The following is a 16,884-nucleotide window of genomic DNA, read 5'->3' on the forward strand; positions in this document are numbered from 1 at the left end:
CTTTGGGCTCAGTAAATAATAAGTAAAATGTTAGGAATAATTATGAGGAAAAAAATAATTTTAAGATATATTTAATATTATTTTCAAATTAAATAATATTTTATAATTATTGCAGATGATAAAACTTTCACTATAAATTTTTAACGCAATGGGATATTTAAGACTTAAAGTCAACACTGTTGATTAAGCTGCTGAACTAATTTAATGTCAATAAATCCACGAGCTTGATCGTAGTTTATTAAATGTCATGTTATCCAACCACACAAGCTTGCGAGGCTAACAAAAAGGAACTCAGTTCCACACGAAATATTTGTTCATATTGTGTTAACTTCATCCATTCACATCGAAAGTACCTCAGCATCGATGCTGTTTTTTTAATGGTACTGCTTGATAAGTAAAAGAAATAACTATAAATAGCAGCACGTAGGTGTGTGCTAGTGACCCTGTCATTTATGAAAAATACAAACGTCCTTGTTATCTCTCCATTCCACCGCATTAAACAAGAACTTTCCCTTTTTCAAATAAATGAAATTTCACAAGTTTTAATTCATTTCAAACTATAGTACCGTACTACTGTAGTAGTATTTTATAAAATAAAATTAAAATATACTGTATTTTGCAACACTTTCATTGTCAACTTAGTTTAGAAGGTGTCAACTAAATAGAAAATATCAAATACTATAATAATATGAAATTTAAAAATAAAGATATTTAAATTTAAAGGTCTTGCATTTGCATCACTCTTTCTTGTCTCGTGTACCACGCCACCAACCCGAACCCGACAAGTTAACAGTTGCTGGTAGCCTTGACTAACATATCAGTACCATACCCATCTCCCTTTCCTTAATCTTAACAGAAACACACACTTGTTCTGTTCCTACGGTTTTGTTATGGCTCTTCCTTCACTATCCTTTCTCTTCATCTTCACTTCCTTCATCGTCTCCGTCTCACACTCAATACCCTTTATTGTTATTCATGGTAATTTCATTTTCTCTTTTTATGTTTTCCAACATGTTTTTATATCCATTATAATCTTGTTGCTTTTCTCTAATACTTACTAGTGACTCCAATTATGTTCTTTTTTTTTTTGAGATTTTTTTTTTCATTCCATGGTATGTCCTTGTTGGATGGCGTTGAGGAAAGTGTCTTGCTCTTGCTTGACTTGAGATGCTAAATTGATCACTAGATATTTAAAAAAAAATGTTTTTTTTTTCATTGTACTGTCTTTTTCCACTCTATTTGTAATTAATCAATTTGTTGTAGACTACATTTAACCAAAAATATTAGGGTGACCTGATTCACTATCTGCTTCCAATTTTATATGGATGCAGCCTGTTGTAATCCGTAATTTCCATCCACTTAATATTTTGGGAATTTTTGGAACTCTCATTGCCTGGTTGTACTTGAATTCTGTCTTTGGTTTGCCATACTTGATGGCAGGAATTGGGGATCAGTGCTCTAATCGTGGAGTGAAAAAATTCACACAGCAATTGAGCAGCTTCTCTGGTGCTGAAGGATATTGTGTGTATGTTGGCATAACTTTTATATTAATTTCCTTAGCATGTATAAAAAAATTATTTTCCATTGTTTTCCTTTTCCCTAGCATTTGTTAGCATTTTATCCTCTGAAAGTAGAGGCTGCAATGTTGTTTTCATGGCTAATAAAGTTTCCCTATTTCTTCAGCGAGGTTGGAAATGGATCATGGGATTCATGGTTTGAGCCTTTGAAAGAGCAGGTAATAGGTCAGAAGGATTTGCTGTGTTGAAGGTATTGTCCGTGTTGACTATTTCTAACTTGTGTTGTTTTACATGTCTTCAGGCTGAGATTGTTTGTGAAAAGGTGATAAAAGGATTGCTGCTGTCTTGTGATAATTGGTAACATTTCATACTAGGCTAATAAGCTTTTGAATTTAAACTTGCTACTCCATTTCTCACCATGTACAGGTGAAGCAAATGAAAGAATTGAAGGAAGGATACAACATTGTTGGACTTTCCCAGGTAAAGCATGAGAATTATGATTTTCTTCATTTTTGCCTATTATGTTCATGCAATTTGTCATTATTTTTATTCTTTAGAGTGCAAGTAGGTCCTAGTGGGATGAGACTTTTGTTGTTAGAGTGCAAGTGGGTGCCGTTTATTGCTCTATTAGAAAGCATTTGATCATTACAAATTTTTTGAAATAATCTTATAAGTTAGATGGCGTCAACAAGGTAGGGAAATTATGTTGATAGAACTATGTTCATTTGTGGTAAAAACTGATGTTGAACAAAGTTTCTTAAGTTTTACTAAATTTCCAAGTTATCAATGAAGTTATATACATTATCTTGGTCACCATTCAGCTTCATCAATGATCTTGTGAATACGCAGTTATCTGTATTCCTCTTCTTTCTTTTAGTGGCTGCTATCCTTCAAGGCCTTGCAGTTACAGCCTTGACATAGTCGTGTCTGTTCTTAAGGCTTGCATTAGGCTTGCTTTTTGAAAAAATGCCATTTATTGTCAGCTGTAAAGGCTTGAATAAGCTCAAGTCCCCTTGGCAAAGTATATGGTGATTGGTCATGATATCTTCTCTTAATTCTTTTTGCTTATGTATATTTCAATGTATTATACACTTCACATCATTTAGTTACTTATTTTACTGAAAAGAGAGGTGGATATACCATTGGCCTATTGGAGCAGATGATCAATCTCCAACTTTCTTGCTTTTTTTGCAATTGCAAGAAATGTTGATTGGCTACTTAATTACATAATTCATCTCACATATGCTTCTTTTTTATATATTTTTTTATCTTTTGTGCTTCATTTTTTAATTTCTCATCTTACAGGGAAATTTAATTGGTCGAGGCGTTGTGGAATTTTGTGAAGGAGGACCTCCTGTAAGAATCTATAATTTTACACGTACAATTCCTTTTCTAGTTTTTAACTTGTTGCTTTATCTGTGTTTCTACATATTCAATTGCTAATTGTATTTATACATAATAACATATTCATAGCTAAATAGTTGGAAATACAGTAGAGAATAACGGTTTTTGGGAAATATTAACTTGGAAGTCTCACCCATAATTGAGAGGAATAACTGAAATTATTGGATTTTGCTACTTGTCTGCTTTAGAGTGAAGGATTCACTTCAAAGAAAAAAAGTGACCAGTACCAAGAAAATTAAGAGAGTTAACTCTTACAAATTCATAGTTTGTTATACATGTACATGCATTTTTTCATTTACAATTGTAGCTTTTTTGTTTTTAACTATGTAGTTTCATCTTTCATTGTTTCTTATTATGATTATAGAAATGGAAATGATTCTTTAGTTGATATAAGAAATGGAAATGCAATTCATGTGCTTTGAAAATTATCAATTTAGTTCCATCTTATTGTTTTGCGCATCTTTCTTGCATCTGTGTGAGCATTCTTTGCTCGCTCTCTCTCTGTATTGTTCTTCTGTGTATTTAGTCTCTCTAAATCCCAATCTTTGCCAACTTATTCATGGGATTTTCTTCTTTCTTATTTTTGGAACAGGTTAAAAACTTTATCTCTTTAGCAGGCCCTCACGCTGGTACTGCTTCAGTTCCCCTATGTGGTGTGAGTATCATTGTGGCTTTCCAGCATGATGCCTTTATAATTTGTGTCTTGTATAGATTTTGGAAATACCACATGCTATATTATCAATTTACTTAGTGTTGACACCAATCCATTGAATCAGTCACCACTCCAATTATTTCATACGTAGGTCCCAAGAGATACAAAGAATTTTACTCTAAATGTTATAATTGGAATCAAATGCTGAGTATTTTGTATTATTTACTGAACTGGTAAGCAAATAGCAAAGATGACTACAAACAAAGATAAGTGGAAAACTCAAGCAAGAAAGAAAATAGAAGTAACCTAGGAAATTCAAGGGGAAGGAATTCTCTCCAGTGACATTACCACTGGATGAGATGCTAGGCCTTCATTCAATTTTATTAATAATATATTTCTATTGTATTCACCAAAAAAAAATTCTATTGTGAAGTGAAGGTTTGATAGAATTAATGGTGAGATTTTACATTTGAGATTCTCAAGCTTTTTTTTCCACTTGGGAAGATCTCTTCCCAAATTCGAGAGGCTTGGTTCTTTACCAACTCATTCTTTCTCCCCTTTTCTGTTTACATGCCCTCTCTTTATACCCAAATCCTTGCTTCCAACATTCTCTTGCTGCCATGTGTGCAACAGGTCGTCTCATGAGGTCACACTTCCCATCATGCCTATGCAGGACTTTCCTCACTCCACCCACATCTTTTCCATACAATAGACCTTAGTCATCTTAGGATACCTAACATTGAAACATTTATCATAGTTTAATTAAATTTTTCCACTCTAAATTGATTATGGAAAAAACTTATTGTTTTTTTAAAAAGTAACAAGATCTTATAAAAAAATTGTCTTGTTGTATATCTTTGATTATTGATATATTGGTCATGGTGCCAATATGTTCAAAAGAACAAATTCAATATATATTAAAATTCTATTTTGCCTAGTTCTAATGTTTTTGAATGGTGTTTTGTTTCAACAGTCAGGTATCTTCTGCGTTCTTGCAGACACCCTCATCAAGGGAGAGGTTTACAGTAGCTATATTCAAGTATTCATTTCCACTTCTATTTATTTTCTCTTATGTTGGATCTCTACTTTCTTTTAGTTTTACAATATTTCCTTTTTTTCTTTTGTAACATATTAGGGTGCACTTTACTTATTGTCTCATTATATTGGTACTTGATATTAATTTTCATGCTCACTTTACTGTCTCTGACGTACCTCAATTTTAAAATATTGCAGGAACACTTGGCTCCTAGTGGATATCTTAAATTACCGAATGTGAGTTGCACTTTGTTAAATAATTCAAAAGAAATTGTGTAATAACCGATGACTTATTTATCTAAACAGTGTAAATTGAGTAAGAAAAAGTCATTTATTGGTAGTTACTTAGTTTAGTTTTCTATTTGAAATATATTTTCTGTGGAGTAAACTGTTGAGCTTTTTTTTTTTTTCTACTCACTGTGCAATTATGTAATAATCCCTATTCATGTATCTTAGTTATTCATTTGCTTTCAATATGCTCAAAACCTTGACATTGATATAAAATTTGATTTCAGGCCATACCTGATTATTTGGAGAACTGTAGATTTCTTCCAGTGCTTAACAATGAAATACCAGATAAGAGAAATTCTACTTACAAGGAAAGATTTAGTAGCTTGCAGAATTTGGTACTTATCATGGTAAGTCCTCTAAATGTATTTTTGTGATATTATGAATAGAATATTGCTAATTGATTTCATGAGGAAAGCTTATATATTTGTAATCTTATTTTATACATTAACAGTTTGAGCACGACACTGTTTTAATACCAAAGGAAACTTCCTGGTTTGGATATTACCCAGATGGCTACTTCAAGCCAGTTTTACCACCACAATCAGTATGATCCCTAATTCAACTTGGATTAGATCTTTTCCTGTGATACAAGTTTTCTTATTCGGGCTTTTGCATTGCATTTATTAAATGATATCAATGGAGCTGCTTCCTTAAGCTTCTATTACGTATTTGGGTCATAATTCATAAATATCATTGCTATTTCAACGTCATAGAACATGTAGATTCTATAATTTTTCTTTGAATAGCCATTTTAGATAGAGATGGATGAAAAACTTAATATGAAATACTTAGCATTAGTTACTGTTTATTGGTAGCTTTAACCCACTACACTGTGATGTAACATTGACTGGTAGGGTCTAACAATTGACTGTCGTAACTAAAACTATATTAATTCCGACACATTACTCTTATTCAAGCATATTGTTAAAGGCACGATACTCATATAAAGGAGCAGAAATCCCTTAGAAAAAATTAATGGTTGAAACACTAGGCTTTGGCATATGAGATAACTAATCAGTGTGATACAATGTATTTCTAATGCTTTGATTTTTTAAATCATGTACTTGGAACTTGGAGGTCATAATGCATCAAATAAGCAAAAAAGTTAGCCAATGCCTTTGAAAAACAAATAACAGTTCTACGAAACATTAAAATGTAAACTTTGGTGCAAGGTTTCTTGCTATAACACACCTATTGATTTATTTTTTACTCTATTAATCTGCTTCACAGACAGAACTCTACATTGAGGATTGGATAGGCTTAAGAACTCTAGATGAAGCTGGAAAAGTTCACTTCATTAGTGTTCCAGGAAATCATCTTGGAATCTCCCAAGAGGATATGAAAAAGCATGTAGTGCCATATTTGAAGGATCACATATTCGTACAAGATAGTATCAATAAGGCTAGGTTCAGGTTGCGAGGAGTTAATCAGAAAGTTATTCAAAGTAATATGATGGAACAATCTCAAAAGGAGGAGGTGGAACCATCATCCTCCCCATTACTTGATGGATCATTGCCATACTGGTGGCCTACACCATTCAAGACTTTCCTTGGTGAATTGATTGGCATTAATGAAGAGGAATCTATACAAAGGAAATAATCACATTACACGTTATTGTGAAACTAAATCTATTAAATTGAACAAAATGTGTTTGGACTGATCAAAAGATTTATCAGATAGATATAGAAAAATAGTATTATATGTTGATATTAGTTTAGTTGATAAATATCAAAATGCTTCACTTGGAAGTCTTAGGTTCTATTTTCTTTGGTGAATACTTATGAACACCTAATTTTGTTTGACTTCTCTCTATTTTATTTGTTTCATTTTATTTCATTTCATTCTACCTGATTTTAACTTTATTTTCTTTCCTTTCAAAGTTTTCTTTATAAATTTGTTAGGATATTCTAATATAGTTTGGGAAAAAATAAAATTAAAAGAAAAAATCATTGCTGATATTTGTGTGACTCGATTAAAAAAAGGAAAATAACAATAAAAAAAATCAAATTATTCATTTTTATATGTTACTCAATTTCGGAGAAATGTTTGAAATAAAATTTGTTTAAGTTAATTAACCGAATAAAGATGGCCTAAAAAAATTTCACCTAATAATGGAGGATAGAACGAGGTAGGTATTTTATCTTTATTCCAGTTTGTTGATTGATGGTGCTCCCAAGAGTTTGGGCAACAGATTTTCACGCTTTTTTCTCTTGCACTAATATACATCTCCTGCTGACGGAAACCTTAAAAAATGCTCTCATTTTGCCCGTCAACCTGAAAATCACTGTGAAGACCAGAGAGTGACAATTTAACTCTTGTTAAATGTGATTACTTATGCTTCTTTGTTGCTTGCTAATCCAGGTAGATAATCATTTTTATTTTACATTTCAAACTCTAAAAAGAAAACAAAAGAAAAAAAAACATTGTTCTAAAGACAAAATCAAATGCTCCATTGTCTCTGCCTCAATATCCCAACACCACCCTAAGCTTCACGATCACTTTGGATTCTTCATAATCATGTTAAAATATCAGACATGATTTTGGTTAACTTTTTACATGTATGACTTCAAGTAAAATAATATAATTGATTGAGTTGATGCAACTTTAGGTAATTTCTGTCTTGAATAAAAAAATTTACGCTAAATTTTATTTCTATGTTACTTTTATAATGAAATTATTCAAAAATAAATTATATTCCTTTAAAATCAATTTTACAAAATCAATTTCTTCAAAATTATTCTGTCAATAATTATCCAAACTCACATTATGACAACTTCAGATCCGCAAGCATCCCACATTCACACGTCCTTCATTTCTTTTAATTTTTATTTATTTATTTGCATTATTATTTTATGCTATGCTGAAGCCCAATTTGTCTGGATGCTTTTGTTAGGTTGCCCTATTTTCATTCCATAGATTGTCCTTAGGTGTTGTATGGGTTGATTTGAGTTGGGTTTGGTCTATATGTAATTTAACATAATCTAATTAAATTTGAATAGGTTGGTTTAAGTTGATTTTTCAACAAAAAATTTAAAAATTCAATCAAAATAACCGAATTTTAAATGGTTTTGATTTGATCAATGGGTCAAAATATTTAATTTTTCTATTATTTTTAAAATCAATGTTTTTTATAAGCTAAATTTTTTATTGAATAAAATATGGAATCATTATTTATAATTATTAGGTGTAATCAAATAGTAAAAAAATAAGAAAGAAATCCTATTATTATCATCATCACATAGACTAACATATCATATTAAATATGATTTAAAAATTAAAATATAATAAATAAGCACCACACCCATAAAGCCAAAAAAAATCCAAAAACTATAACTATTAGAGTATAATTTAACAATTCTAATGTTCTCAAATAATCAAATGAGTAGTGTCAACTAAAACTTCAATTAAATCTAAAATAATTTGAAACAAATTAAAAATAAAAATAAATGTTTTACAACCAATTTTGCTGCAATAAATTTGACCCACAAATTTGAAACATAAAAGTAATTGATTTTTTAAATTTAAAAATATATATTATATATGTTATATATAAAAAATAAATAATAATAATAATTTAAGACAAAATAACATGTCAATGAATTCATATATTAAAACCTATAACCCAACTAAAAATTCAACGAATCTGAATGGATTAGGTCAGATTTAACTCAAACAAAAAAGAAATATTCAACTCAAGTAGTTTAGGTGAATTCTAATTCGCTTATACTTGTTACCATCCCTAGATTTTCCTTTCCATTAGTAAGATCACGGGCAAATTATGCTATTTTCCCAAATGTTAAACGTACACTTTTTTATTTTTAATATTTTTTATTAAATTTCTTTTCTTTCGTAAACTAATTTTCCAAACATATTCTTATGCTAATAGATAAATGCATTTAAACATTCCGGGAATTATTTAACACTAATAGCAACATTATTATTTAATAATAATAATAATATACTGAACACACTGACTTCCCAGCAAAAGTTTTTGTAAAGCAAATACTGTAAGGAATTGAGCACCAATCTATATGTATAATATGGTAATGCAAGTAGACCACGTTTTACACTAACAAAAAGCTTCCCTAACCTGCAAATAAACTACCTGTTTATGCATTATTTAAAGCAACAGGGTGGCCCTCTCATGCTCACAACAAACAAGCCACACCTATCTTTGTTAACTATCGTTGAATTCCAAGAGGAGTTCAATGAAAGAAAAGAAATCTCAGAAGGGAAAAGGAATTCGTACAGAAATATAATAATTTGTTTTATAATCATTGTTTCATGCTTCATATAATTACTTTGAAACCCTTTCATCATTTGAAGAATCAGCAAGCGAAATGATTGGGTTAATGCAAGCCTACAACAACAAATAAAGAAATCAACTACCCGAGATCATGAAAATTATAAATAATCATTGCACCATCATGTGCCATAATGCATATTCTCTGCTACTTCCTCCATTTTTAAAACTTGTACTTGTCTCCGATTATACCCTTCAACCCGTGCTCATGTGTAAGGCTTTTTAGCATAATTAACGGTGGGTATTATGGAACACACGTTTTATATAATTCCAATTCCAATTCCACGGTACGAGAAAGAAAGAGCCCCCCGCACGTGCAAAGCAATAGGAGCTGAATCATCGATTAACGATATAGCCCAACAAATTAAATGATTCATTAAACCGTTAATCACATGATAACCAGCTCAGGTGATCACATGGCCACGTCTTTAATCAAAATGCTAAAAGCTTGCATACAACAATATGATAAACCAAGTTGGGTATTGAAGGTGGTCGCACATGCACCTGCACGTGTGGAGAATCACACAATCTAATCTAGGACAGCTAAGGGACCTCGCAATGTTGGGGGCAAAGACTGTGCACGCTGGTTAAGAAAGTGGGAGGAAGCTTGAGGGAAAAGCCTCTTGTGTTGATTCATATTACCATTATAAGAAAACACAAGGTATAATGATAATCATCATTACAGGGAAAGTCAAGTTTGACCGTGGACCAGATCAAGCAAAAAAAAAACAATTGGTGTTGTTTGAATATTTTTCTAATAAAAATATTCAATAAATTAAGTTTTTTATATAGGTTTAGATTAACTTATATAAAAGTTATATTATAAAAAAAAATTCATTTAAATTTTTCAAAAACTAATTTTAATTAGTTTATACATAATTTATTAGAGAAACTTAATTTTTTCTTAAAAATACTTCTTTTAAAACACGTGCGATAGACATTCTACACGTGTGCTTCGCTGTCCGTCGGCACTAGTTGGACATGGAAATTTGCGAGACAAGTAGGATCCATGTGGGTTAACTCACAACTCGAGGTGAGAAGGACATGGACAGCAATCACAGCATTGCCTTTGCAACCATGCAAACAGTTTAACTTTGTTTCAATATTCAATTAAACAATTAAATATAATAAGGCCTTTTGTTTTTTGTCTATCATTAAGATAATTTTGATGAGAAAATATAACTATGTCTATAACAGTTGTTTTAAGTAAAATAGTAATTTTTTAAAAGTTACCAGAAAATTTCTAAGTTGTTTTCATTTTCCTACTTTTAAATTTCTCTTTTTCATATTATTGTACTTCACATCTTTTCTTATTCTTGTTCTCTAAAAAATAGTTTTTGAAGATTAATTTATAAAATAATTTTTACAAACTAAAAAAATAAAGAAACCCTCAATTGTCCTAAACGTCTACCATTTAATGTGAAAGTGCATCCAAAATTAACTTAAAGTTAGCTTGTGTAAAAAAGGTTAAAGTACTAATAAAACGAGTAGGACATAATTTCAAAATAATGTAGCATTCAACAAAACATGGATGGCGTTTAGAAATATTATACATAATTTATTCAAACTTATAAAAATATTTCTGGAGTTTTATATTTTTTTAAATAAATCTCAGTAAAATCCATATGATAGAAACATATTGAATAAAGAATTATCTAGATTGATTACTCGAATGTTTAATAATACAACTTTAACTCAATAATATTAATATCATTTATTTCAAGTATTTTTTTACATTCAAATAGATTTAATTAAATTGTATATCTTAATATCAATATTGTATTCTTAGTATTTTTTATTTTTTTCATTTAAATAGGTAAACTTTTAAGTATATCAATTGACTCAAGTGCAATACTTTTTGAACTTATTACCAATCTTATAGTAAATTTTTTCTGTCAAAAAAAAAAACTAACACATATTAGTGAATGGAACTAACAAAGTTTTTTGCCTTAATTAAAAACACATTTTTCTTGATTTAATATGATTTTAACATTTATGGTTTTTTTTTTATTTGAATAAAAGAAACATGTATATTTTTTTTAAGGCAACAGAAACATATATATTAGAACCTCAATGTGTGCCCAAAAAATAATTCTGTACCAAAATATATTGGAACCTCAAATTCAAACTCTATCATGGACTCTTTCTATCCGTTTTTCTCCACATCATTATGTTATAGTACGAAAATACGAGATAATAATTAGGGATGAGATAACTCTCTACGAAGGAAGACAATTATCAAATAAACACCATCATCTGTTTCCAAAAGGGAGGGGGCCGGGGAAATAAACATCCTTACTCATTAGTCCACTTTTAATTTCAACTTATTTCACTCCAATAATTTTATTTTCCAAAGAAGATAAATAACTTGATAAGTTATGTATTGATTATAGGACGAGAGGAGGGTGGTCGTTGCTGTAATCTATTAATTGATGAAGTGTGATCATCTCCGACAACGAATATAACCACTAAATAAACAAGTAATATTTGTAAAAACCTTGTAATTGGTGTTCATACATAGTTGTTGAAGATGATGCTGATTAGACCGCGATACTTTTATGAGCTGAATAACCACAAATTGTTGGCCCTTAAAGAGATATACATTGATCATAATACAAGTTGACACTCCCTATCGTGATGTGGTTGGCCAAAGTCAATTTTTACATCTTTCTTTGACAAAAATTATGGTATATATCATTAAAATGGTTGAATTGTTTTCATATTATCTCTGTTTTCATTCCCGCTTTTGATCACTTTTGTCATGACAAGAACACGAACGACAAAATGTGAATTTATAGATATTTATGATATTATTTATATATAATAAACATGACTTTGTTTATTATATATAATGACTTTATTACAACAATACTAATTTCTAAACAAAAAATAAAATTCGCGCTATCATCAAACCTTTTTTATATTAACGCAACTACTACTTTTTTTTTTTTCTTATTAGGAGTAGTATTTCATATCATTATTGTTAATAATTTGCAGAGGTCATGGCGATTGGTGCTGAGTTGATGAAATTCGAGTTTATGGTAAAGAAAGAATTCAGCACATGTCATAGCTACTCTAAGAAATAACTTACATATGGATGAGTTTTATACATTCATAAAATAAAAATATATAATAATTCTTATAAATAAAAAACTTGATTAACCTTCCTAGCGTAGGAATGGTGGGACTTGTGTATAAAACTTGGAAGTGGAAGGATAGTACTCTACTACTCTAGTAGAATTGTAAAGGAGAGTCAATAATTTATCATGGCTGTGACAAAAGTAACTGACAGGCAGATAAAATCCAAACCAGATTCTTACGAACGAAGACATGACTAAGTGAGGTGTGAAGTCTAGTCAGTTTGGGTGTGTCCGCGCGCGTGTGCGGGGTCCCACCTGCTAGAGAAGTAAACAACTGAAATTGTCTACAACCATAACCAATCATCTAACACCAAAATCAATAAAGCAAATATAAATCTGAGTTTAATTTTTAATGTTTATAATTTAAATCTTTCAATTTCAATAATATTTTTTAATAATTTTCATTTAACAAATATATGAGGAATGAAATAAAAAATATATGAATAAGATGTAAAATTGGAATAGAATAGAAAAAATATACAGTATTATTATTTAGATAAATAGAAGAGTTAATTAAATTTTTCTTCCTTCAACTTCCACTACTTTGTATTATAATTTTTGACAACTTTTAAATTTTTAATAATTTTCTAATCATTTTTAGTTTTTATAAAAAAAATTATCTAATTATAGTCCTCATTTATTTTTATTACTCAAAAATAGTCTTAAATATAAAATAAATAAAAGACTAAAAATTAACAAAACAAACATTAATTATCAGCCATAACAATAAACAAAACAAAAGACTAAAAATTAACAAAAACAAACGTCAATTATCAGCAATAACAATAAACAAGTGATTATAATTTTTATGTATTATTAATTTAAAAACTTACACTATGAACTTTTTTCTGAGAATTACACTGTCAATTAATTAATTAGTAATTATAATAAATATAACTTTTCAAAACAATTATTATAAAAATAATAAAATTATTATACAAGTAGTGTATAATTAAATTCACATTTTATAATTTATAATGGTAATTTTTAATATTATTTGAATTTACAATATATTATTAATTATTTAGTTTAAATTTAAATTTTAATAAATACATGTTAGTAGACATCTTAATAAATATTAAAAAATATTTTTATACACATGTACTCTGGAAAATTATTATTATTATTTGGAGTGTTGTTATAGGTAGAATTTCTCTCACTTTAATGATGATGTTTGGCATGCTCATTTTGATTTTATTTTACAAAACTTGATTTTGTTCAATTTTTTTATTTGCACGCTTGATTTTGGATAAAAAAAAAGTGAAATTGTTTAATTACAATAAAACTTTATGTATTGTTAATTAAATATATTTATTATGGGTTGTACGCATGTTTTTGTATTTTATACTTGCAGTTGATTGCATAATTTTTAGTTTTAATTATATGAAAATTAATAAAAAAAATAATTTACTTATTATTTTGATCACCTAATAATTGATTATTGTAATTATAAAAAAATACTACAGAAAAAATAATAAATTAATTAAGGTATTATATAAAATAAAAATTCATATAAGATTTAACGATTTAATTAAACTAAATATATACTTGGGGTAATTTTCTAAATTATTCATATAACTCTGCCAAATTTTTTATAATTAATTTTTTGTTAGAAAGCAATTAAAATTGAAAAAAAGAGGAAAAAAATTACAAGTAAAATCATAACCTAAAAAAATGGTAATATGTTTTTTATTAAATAAAATTTGTAACTAAGTATACTTAATAAATAAATTAATTATCAATTAAACACTGTTTGACTGCGTTAATTGTGTATAATAATCAATAAAAATGTCTAATTAAAATAATCAAATATTCAATATATCGACTAAATTTAAATAAATTATAATTAGCGTGAAAAATAGTATTTAATGGCATATTTTATATTTGGTATTAATATTTTATTCTAACTACATATATTAAAATATTTTTTTTATCAAAGCAATCAAACACTATTAATGCTAATATGGCTAATTAAAGCAATCAAATATTCAATATATCAATCAAATTTTAATAAACTATAATTGACATGAAAATTTGTATTTAAAAACATATTTATATTTGATATTAATATTTTATTTTGACTACATACACTAAAAATATTTTTTTTATATATTACTATAAATATAATTGTTTTCCGTAACTTTTTAAACTAAATTTATTAACTAATTAGAACAAATAATAAGGAATAAATAAGGATGCACATCTATGTGTATCTATTAAAAAACACAATTTGATTAATAAAAATAAATTTATAAAATAAAAAATTATTAATTCTAAATTCATAATCCTATAAAATAAAAAATTTGTTTAAAGACCTATATAAAATACAAGATAAAAAACAACATTAATTATGTCTCTTACATACCATAATCCTATAAAATGTACATCTAATTGGATTTTTTTACATTTTACTTTGATTAACAAAATACTAATTTATACATTCTTATATTTAATATATAAAATTTGAAAAACTAGACTAAATATAAAATTTATATTAATTGAATTATATAAAATCTGTATTAATTAAATTATTTTTAAAAATAAGAAAGTGCCAAATGCCAATCCACAGAGTAAAATATATATATATACCCGTCCAAATTGTGGAAACTTTAGGCAGCGGAAGCACACAAAACATTCAATCTCAGGCAGAAGCATCCAATCATAGAAAGGGCGAGTTGGTAATTTGATCCATCTCCAAAGTCGAAACACAGTGCGAATGAATGAACATCAGGGTCCGGAGTTCACGCGCGAATCACGTGATGAACGGAACCAAGGAGAAAAGATTGGGCCCATAATGGAATTGTCGTTAAACAGTGAGTTTCTATTATTGTGTGCCTGATGACAATTGACAAGACTTCGTATTTCAGCCAAAAACTTTTTTTCTTTCTTTCTTTAAAGAAAAATGACACTGTATATAAATACAAGAATAAGTTCTTGATTCCTTTTGGAGCTCTTCTTTTATAAAGTTTCTCCATCTCTTTTTAAGGAAAGGATTAATCATTATAATGATTTTTCCCTGCCATAAACAATGAATCATAATTTATATTTAAAATATCCAAAATTAATTTAATTTATGATTAAAAAATATTATTAAAAGTTCGTCTAGAAACTTAAAATTAAAATTTTCTAATAATTATCTATAATTATTTACTTTTTAATTCATGGTTTAAAATATTTGTGGTTAAATGCTTGAAGTCAGTAGATACTTAACCAGTCCTAACATCATATAATTTTGCCATAAAGTTCAGTATTACTTTAATCATGGTGTTTCGATTGCATCTAATTTTGCGTTTGAGCACAGATGTACCCCGCTCACCACACCCCCCCACACACACACACCCCTTTCTCATAAAGAATATTGTATCTACTTTTGAAAACCATTTAATTAATATATTACTTGTGCCACGCATTAATTATATTAAAATATAAAAAATATATATCTTGTTACTGACAAATATTCTTCATTTTTAACTTTTAAGCAAAGACCGATGGTAGAGTATAGCTGATGACTACTCATCTCCGGAGTTCAACTCATTCTGTCAAGAATTTTCCTAAAATAAGTTTTGATTTCCATCTATTAATAGACATAATCATTGAACGCGTGTAAAGGAATCTATAATGCAAAAAATTGTGGTTAACATTAGCAAATGGTCAAGAATTAGAGATGTTGAAACTTTGTGGAACAATAGTAAAGAGTCGATATCTTTATGAAATACTAGAATTTTCTTAACAAATATTTTAATATTTGAAAAGGTATTAAATAAAATATATTTAAGATCTTATATCAATATAGAAAATTACTACTTCTGAAACTAATTTTCATTTAAAGTGATACTCACACCTTAAAATAATGAATAGTGATAAATGTAGTGAAACAAATTAATACTATTATTCTCTAAATGTCATATAATTCAAAATAAAGGAAGTAGTAATGGAGAAAATGATTTGAGGATTAATGAATAAGATGCTTAAAATCATTGAATTAAAAATGAGTTTTGGGGGGACAAGAAGATTTTAGTCATTTTGGGAAGAAGGGTGTTTGTTTTGGTTGTAAAATCAATTGCAGTTGGAGTAGATGTGGAAGACAGGGATGGCATTGGCATCTAAATCTAAAATAAATACACTTGACTTGGTGCGAGTTGGGACAAAGTTCCCACGTGACGTGGTCCTACCTACGCGGATGAAAGAAAATAGAGGAGCGTGGGACTCACGCGGAGATGATGGGAAATAGTACTAAAATAAAATAATGGAATTGAAGGAGTTCAAATGATTGTGATGAGGAAGGTGTTGGAGCGTGAAGGGACAGGGCGACACCCACGAAATGGTGGTTGCAGCACGTGTCATGCAAGCAGCCATGTTGGTCCACGTGAGTTGGGGGCAGGTTTTTGTTCGACAAGTTTCCCACGTGAATCAGCCTCAATCATCTTTAGCGACCGATCCAAAATTCTAAAGTAGTGGTATAAATTTTATTTATAAATTTGATAAATTTTTAAAAAATGAAGGGTATAAATGCACCCCCTCAAATGAACTAAGTCCGTCACT

At 28.7% G+C, this 16,884-nt stretch overlaps 1 protein-coding gene across 1 annotated transcript; it reads left to right on the forward strand.

Moving 5' to 3' along the window:
- The first annotated feature begins 744 nt into the window (after positions 1 to 744).
- LOC100809770 (palmitoyl-protein thioesterase 1) lies at positions 745 to 6,735 on the forward strand. Its single transcript, XM_003517361.5, has 12 exons — positions 745 to 978; positions 1,441 to 1,525; positions 1,684 to 1,735; positions 1,819 to 1,839; positions 1,944 to 1,997; positions 2,823 to 2,873; positions 3,514 to 3,576; positions 4,547 to 4,612; positions 4,807 to 4,845; positions 5,124 to 5,246; positions 5,351 to 5,443; positions 6,130 to 6,735. Exons 1-12 carry the CDS (start codon positions 891 to 893, stop codon positions 6,496 to 6,498), a joined length of 1,104 nt encoding a protein of 367 aa, XP_003517409.1. The 5' UTR covers positions 745 to 890; the 3' UTR covers positions 6,499 to 6,735.
- The last annotated feature ends 10,149 nt before the right edge of the window (positions 6,736 to 16,884 follow it).

Source organism: Glycine max, chromosome 1, assembly GCF_000004515.6.
Source record: "Glycine max cultivar Williams 82 chromosome 1, Glycine_max_v4.0, whole genome shotgun sequence".
NCBI classification, from domain to species: domain Eukaryota; kingdom Viridiplantae; phylum Streptophyta; class Magnoliopsida; order Fabales; family Fabaceae; genus Glycine; species Glycine max.

Excerpts from the sequence above, each read along its gene's own strand:
- LOC100809770 (XM_003517361.5), top strand. The coding sequence starts at position 891 with ATGGCTCTTCCTTCACTATCCTTTCTCTTCATCTTCACTTCCTTCATC. Across the intron at positions 1,840-1,943 it reads CTGAGATTGTTTGTGAAAAG|GTGAAGCAAATGAAAGAATT; the intron begins GTGATAAAAGGA and ends CACCATGTACAG. Across the intron at positions 3,577-4,546 it reads CTTCAGTTCCCCTATGTGGT|TCAGGTATCTTCTGCGTTCT; the intron begins GTGAGTATCATT and ends TTGTTTCAACAG.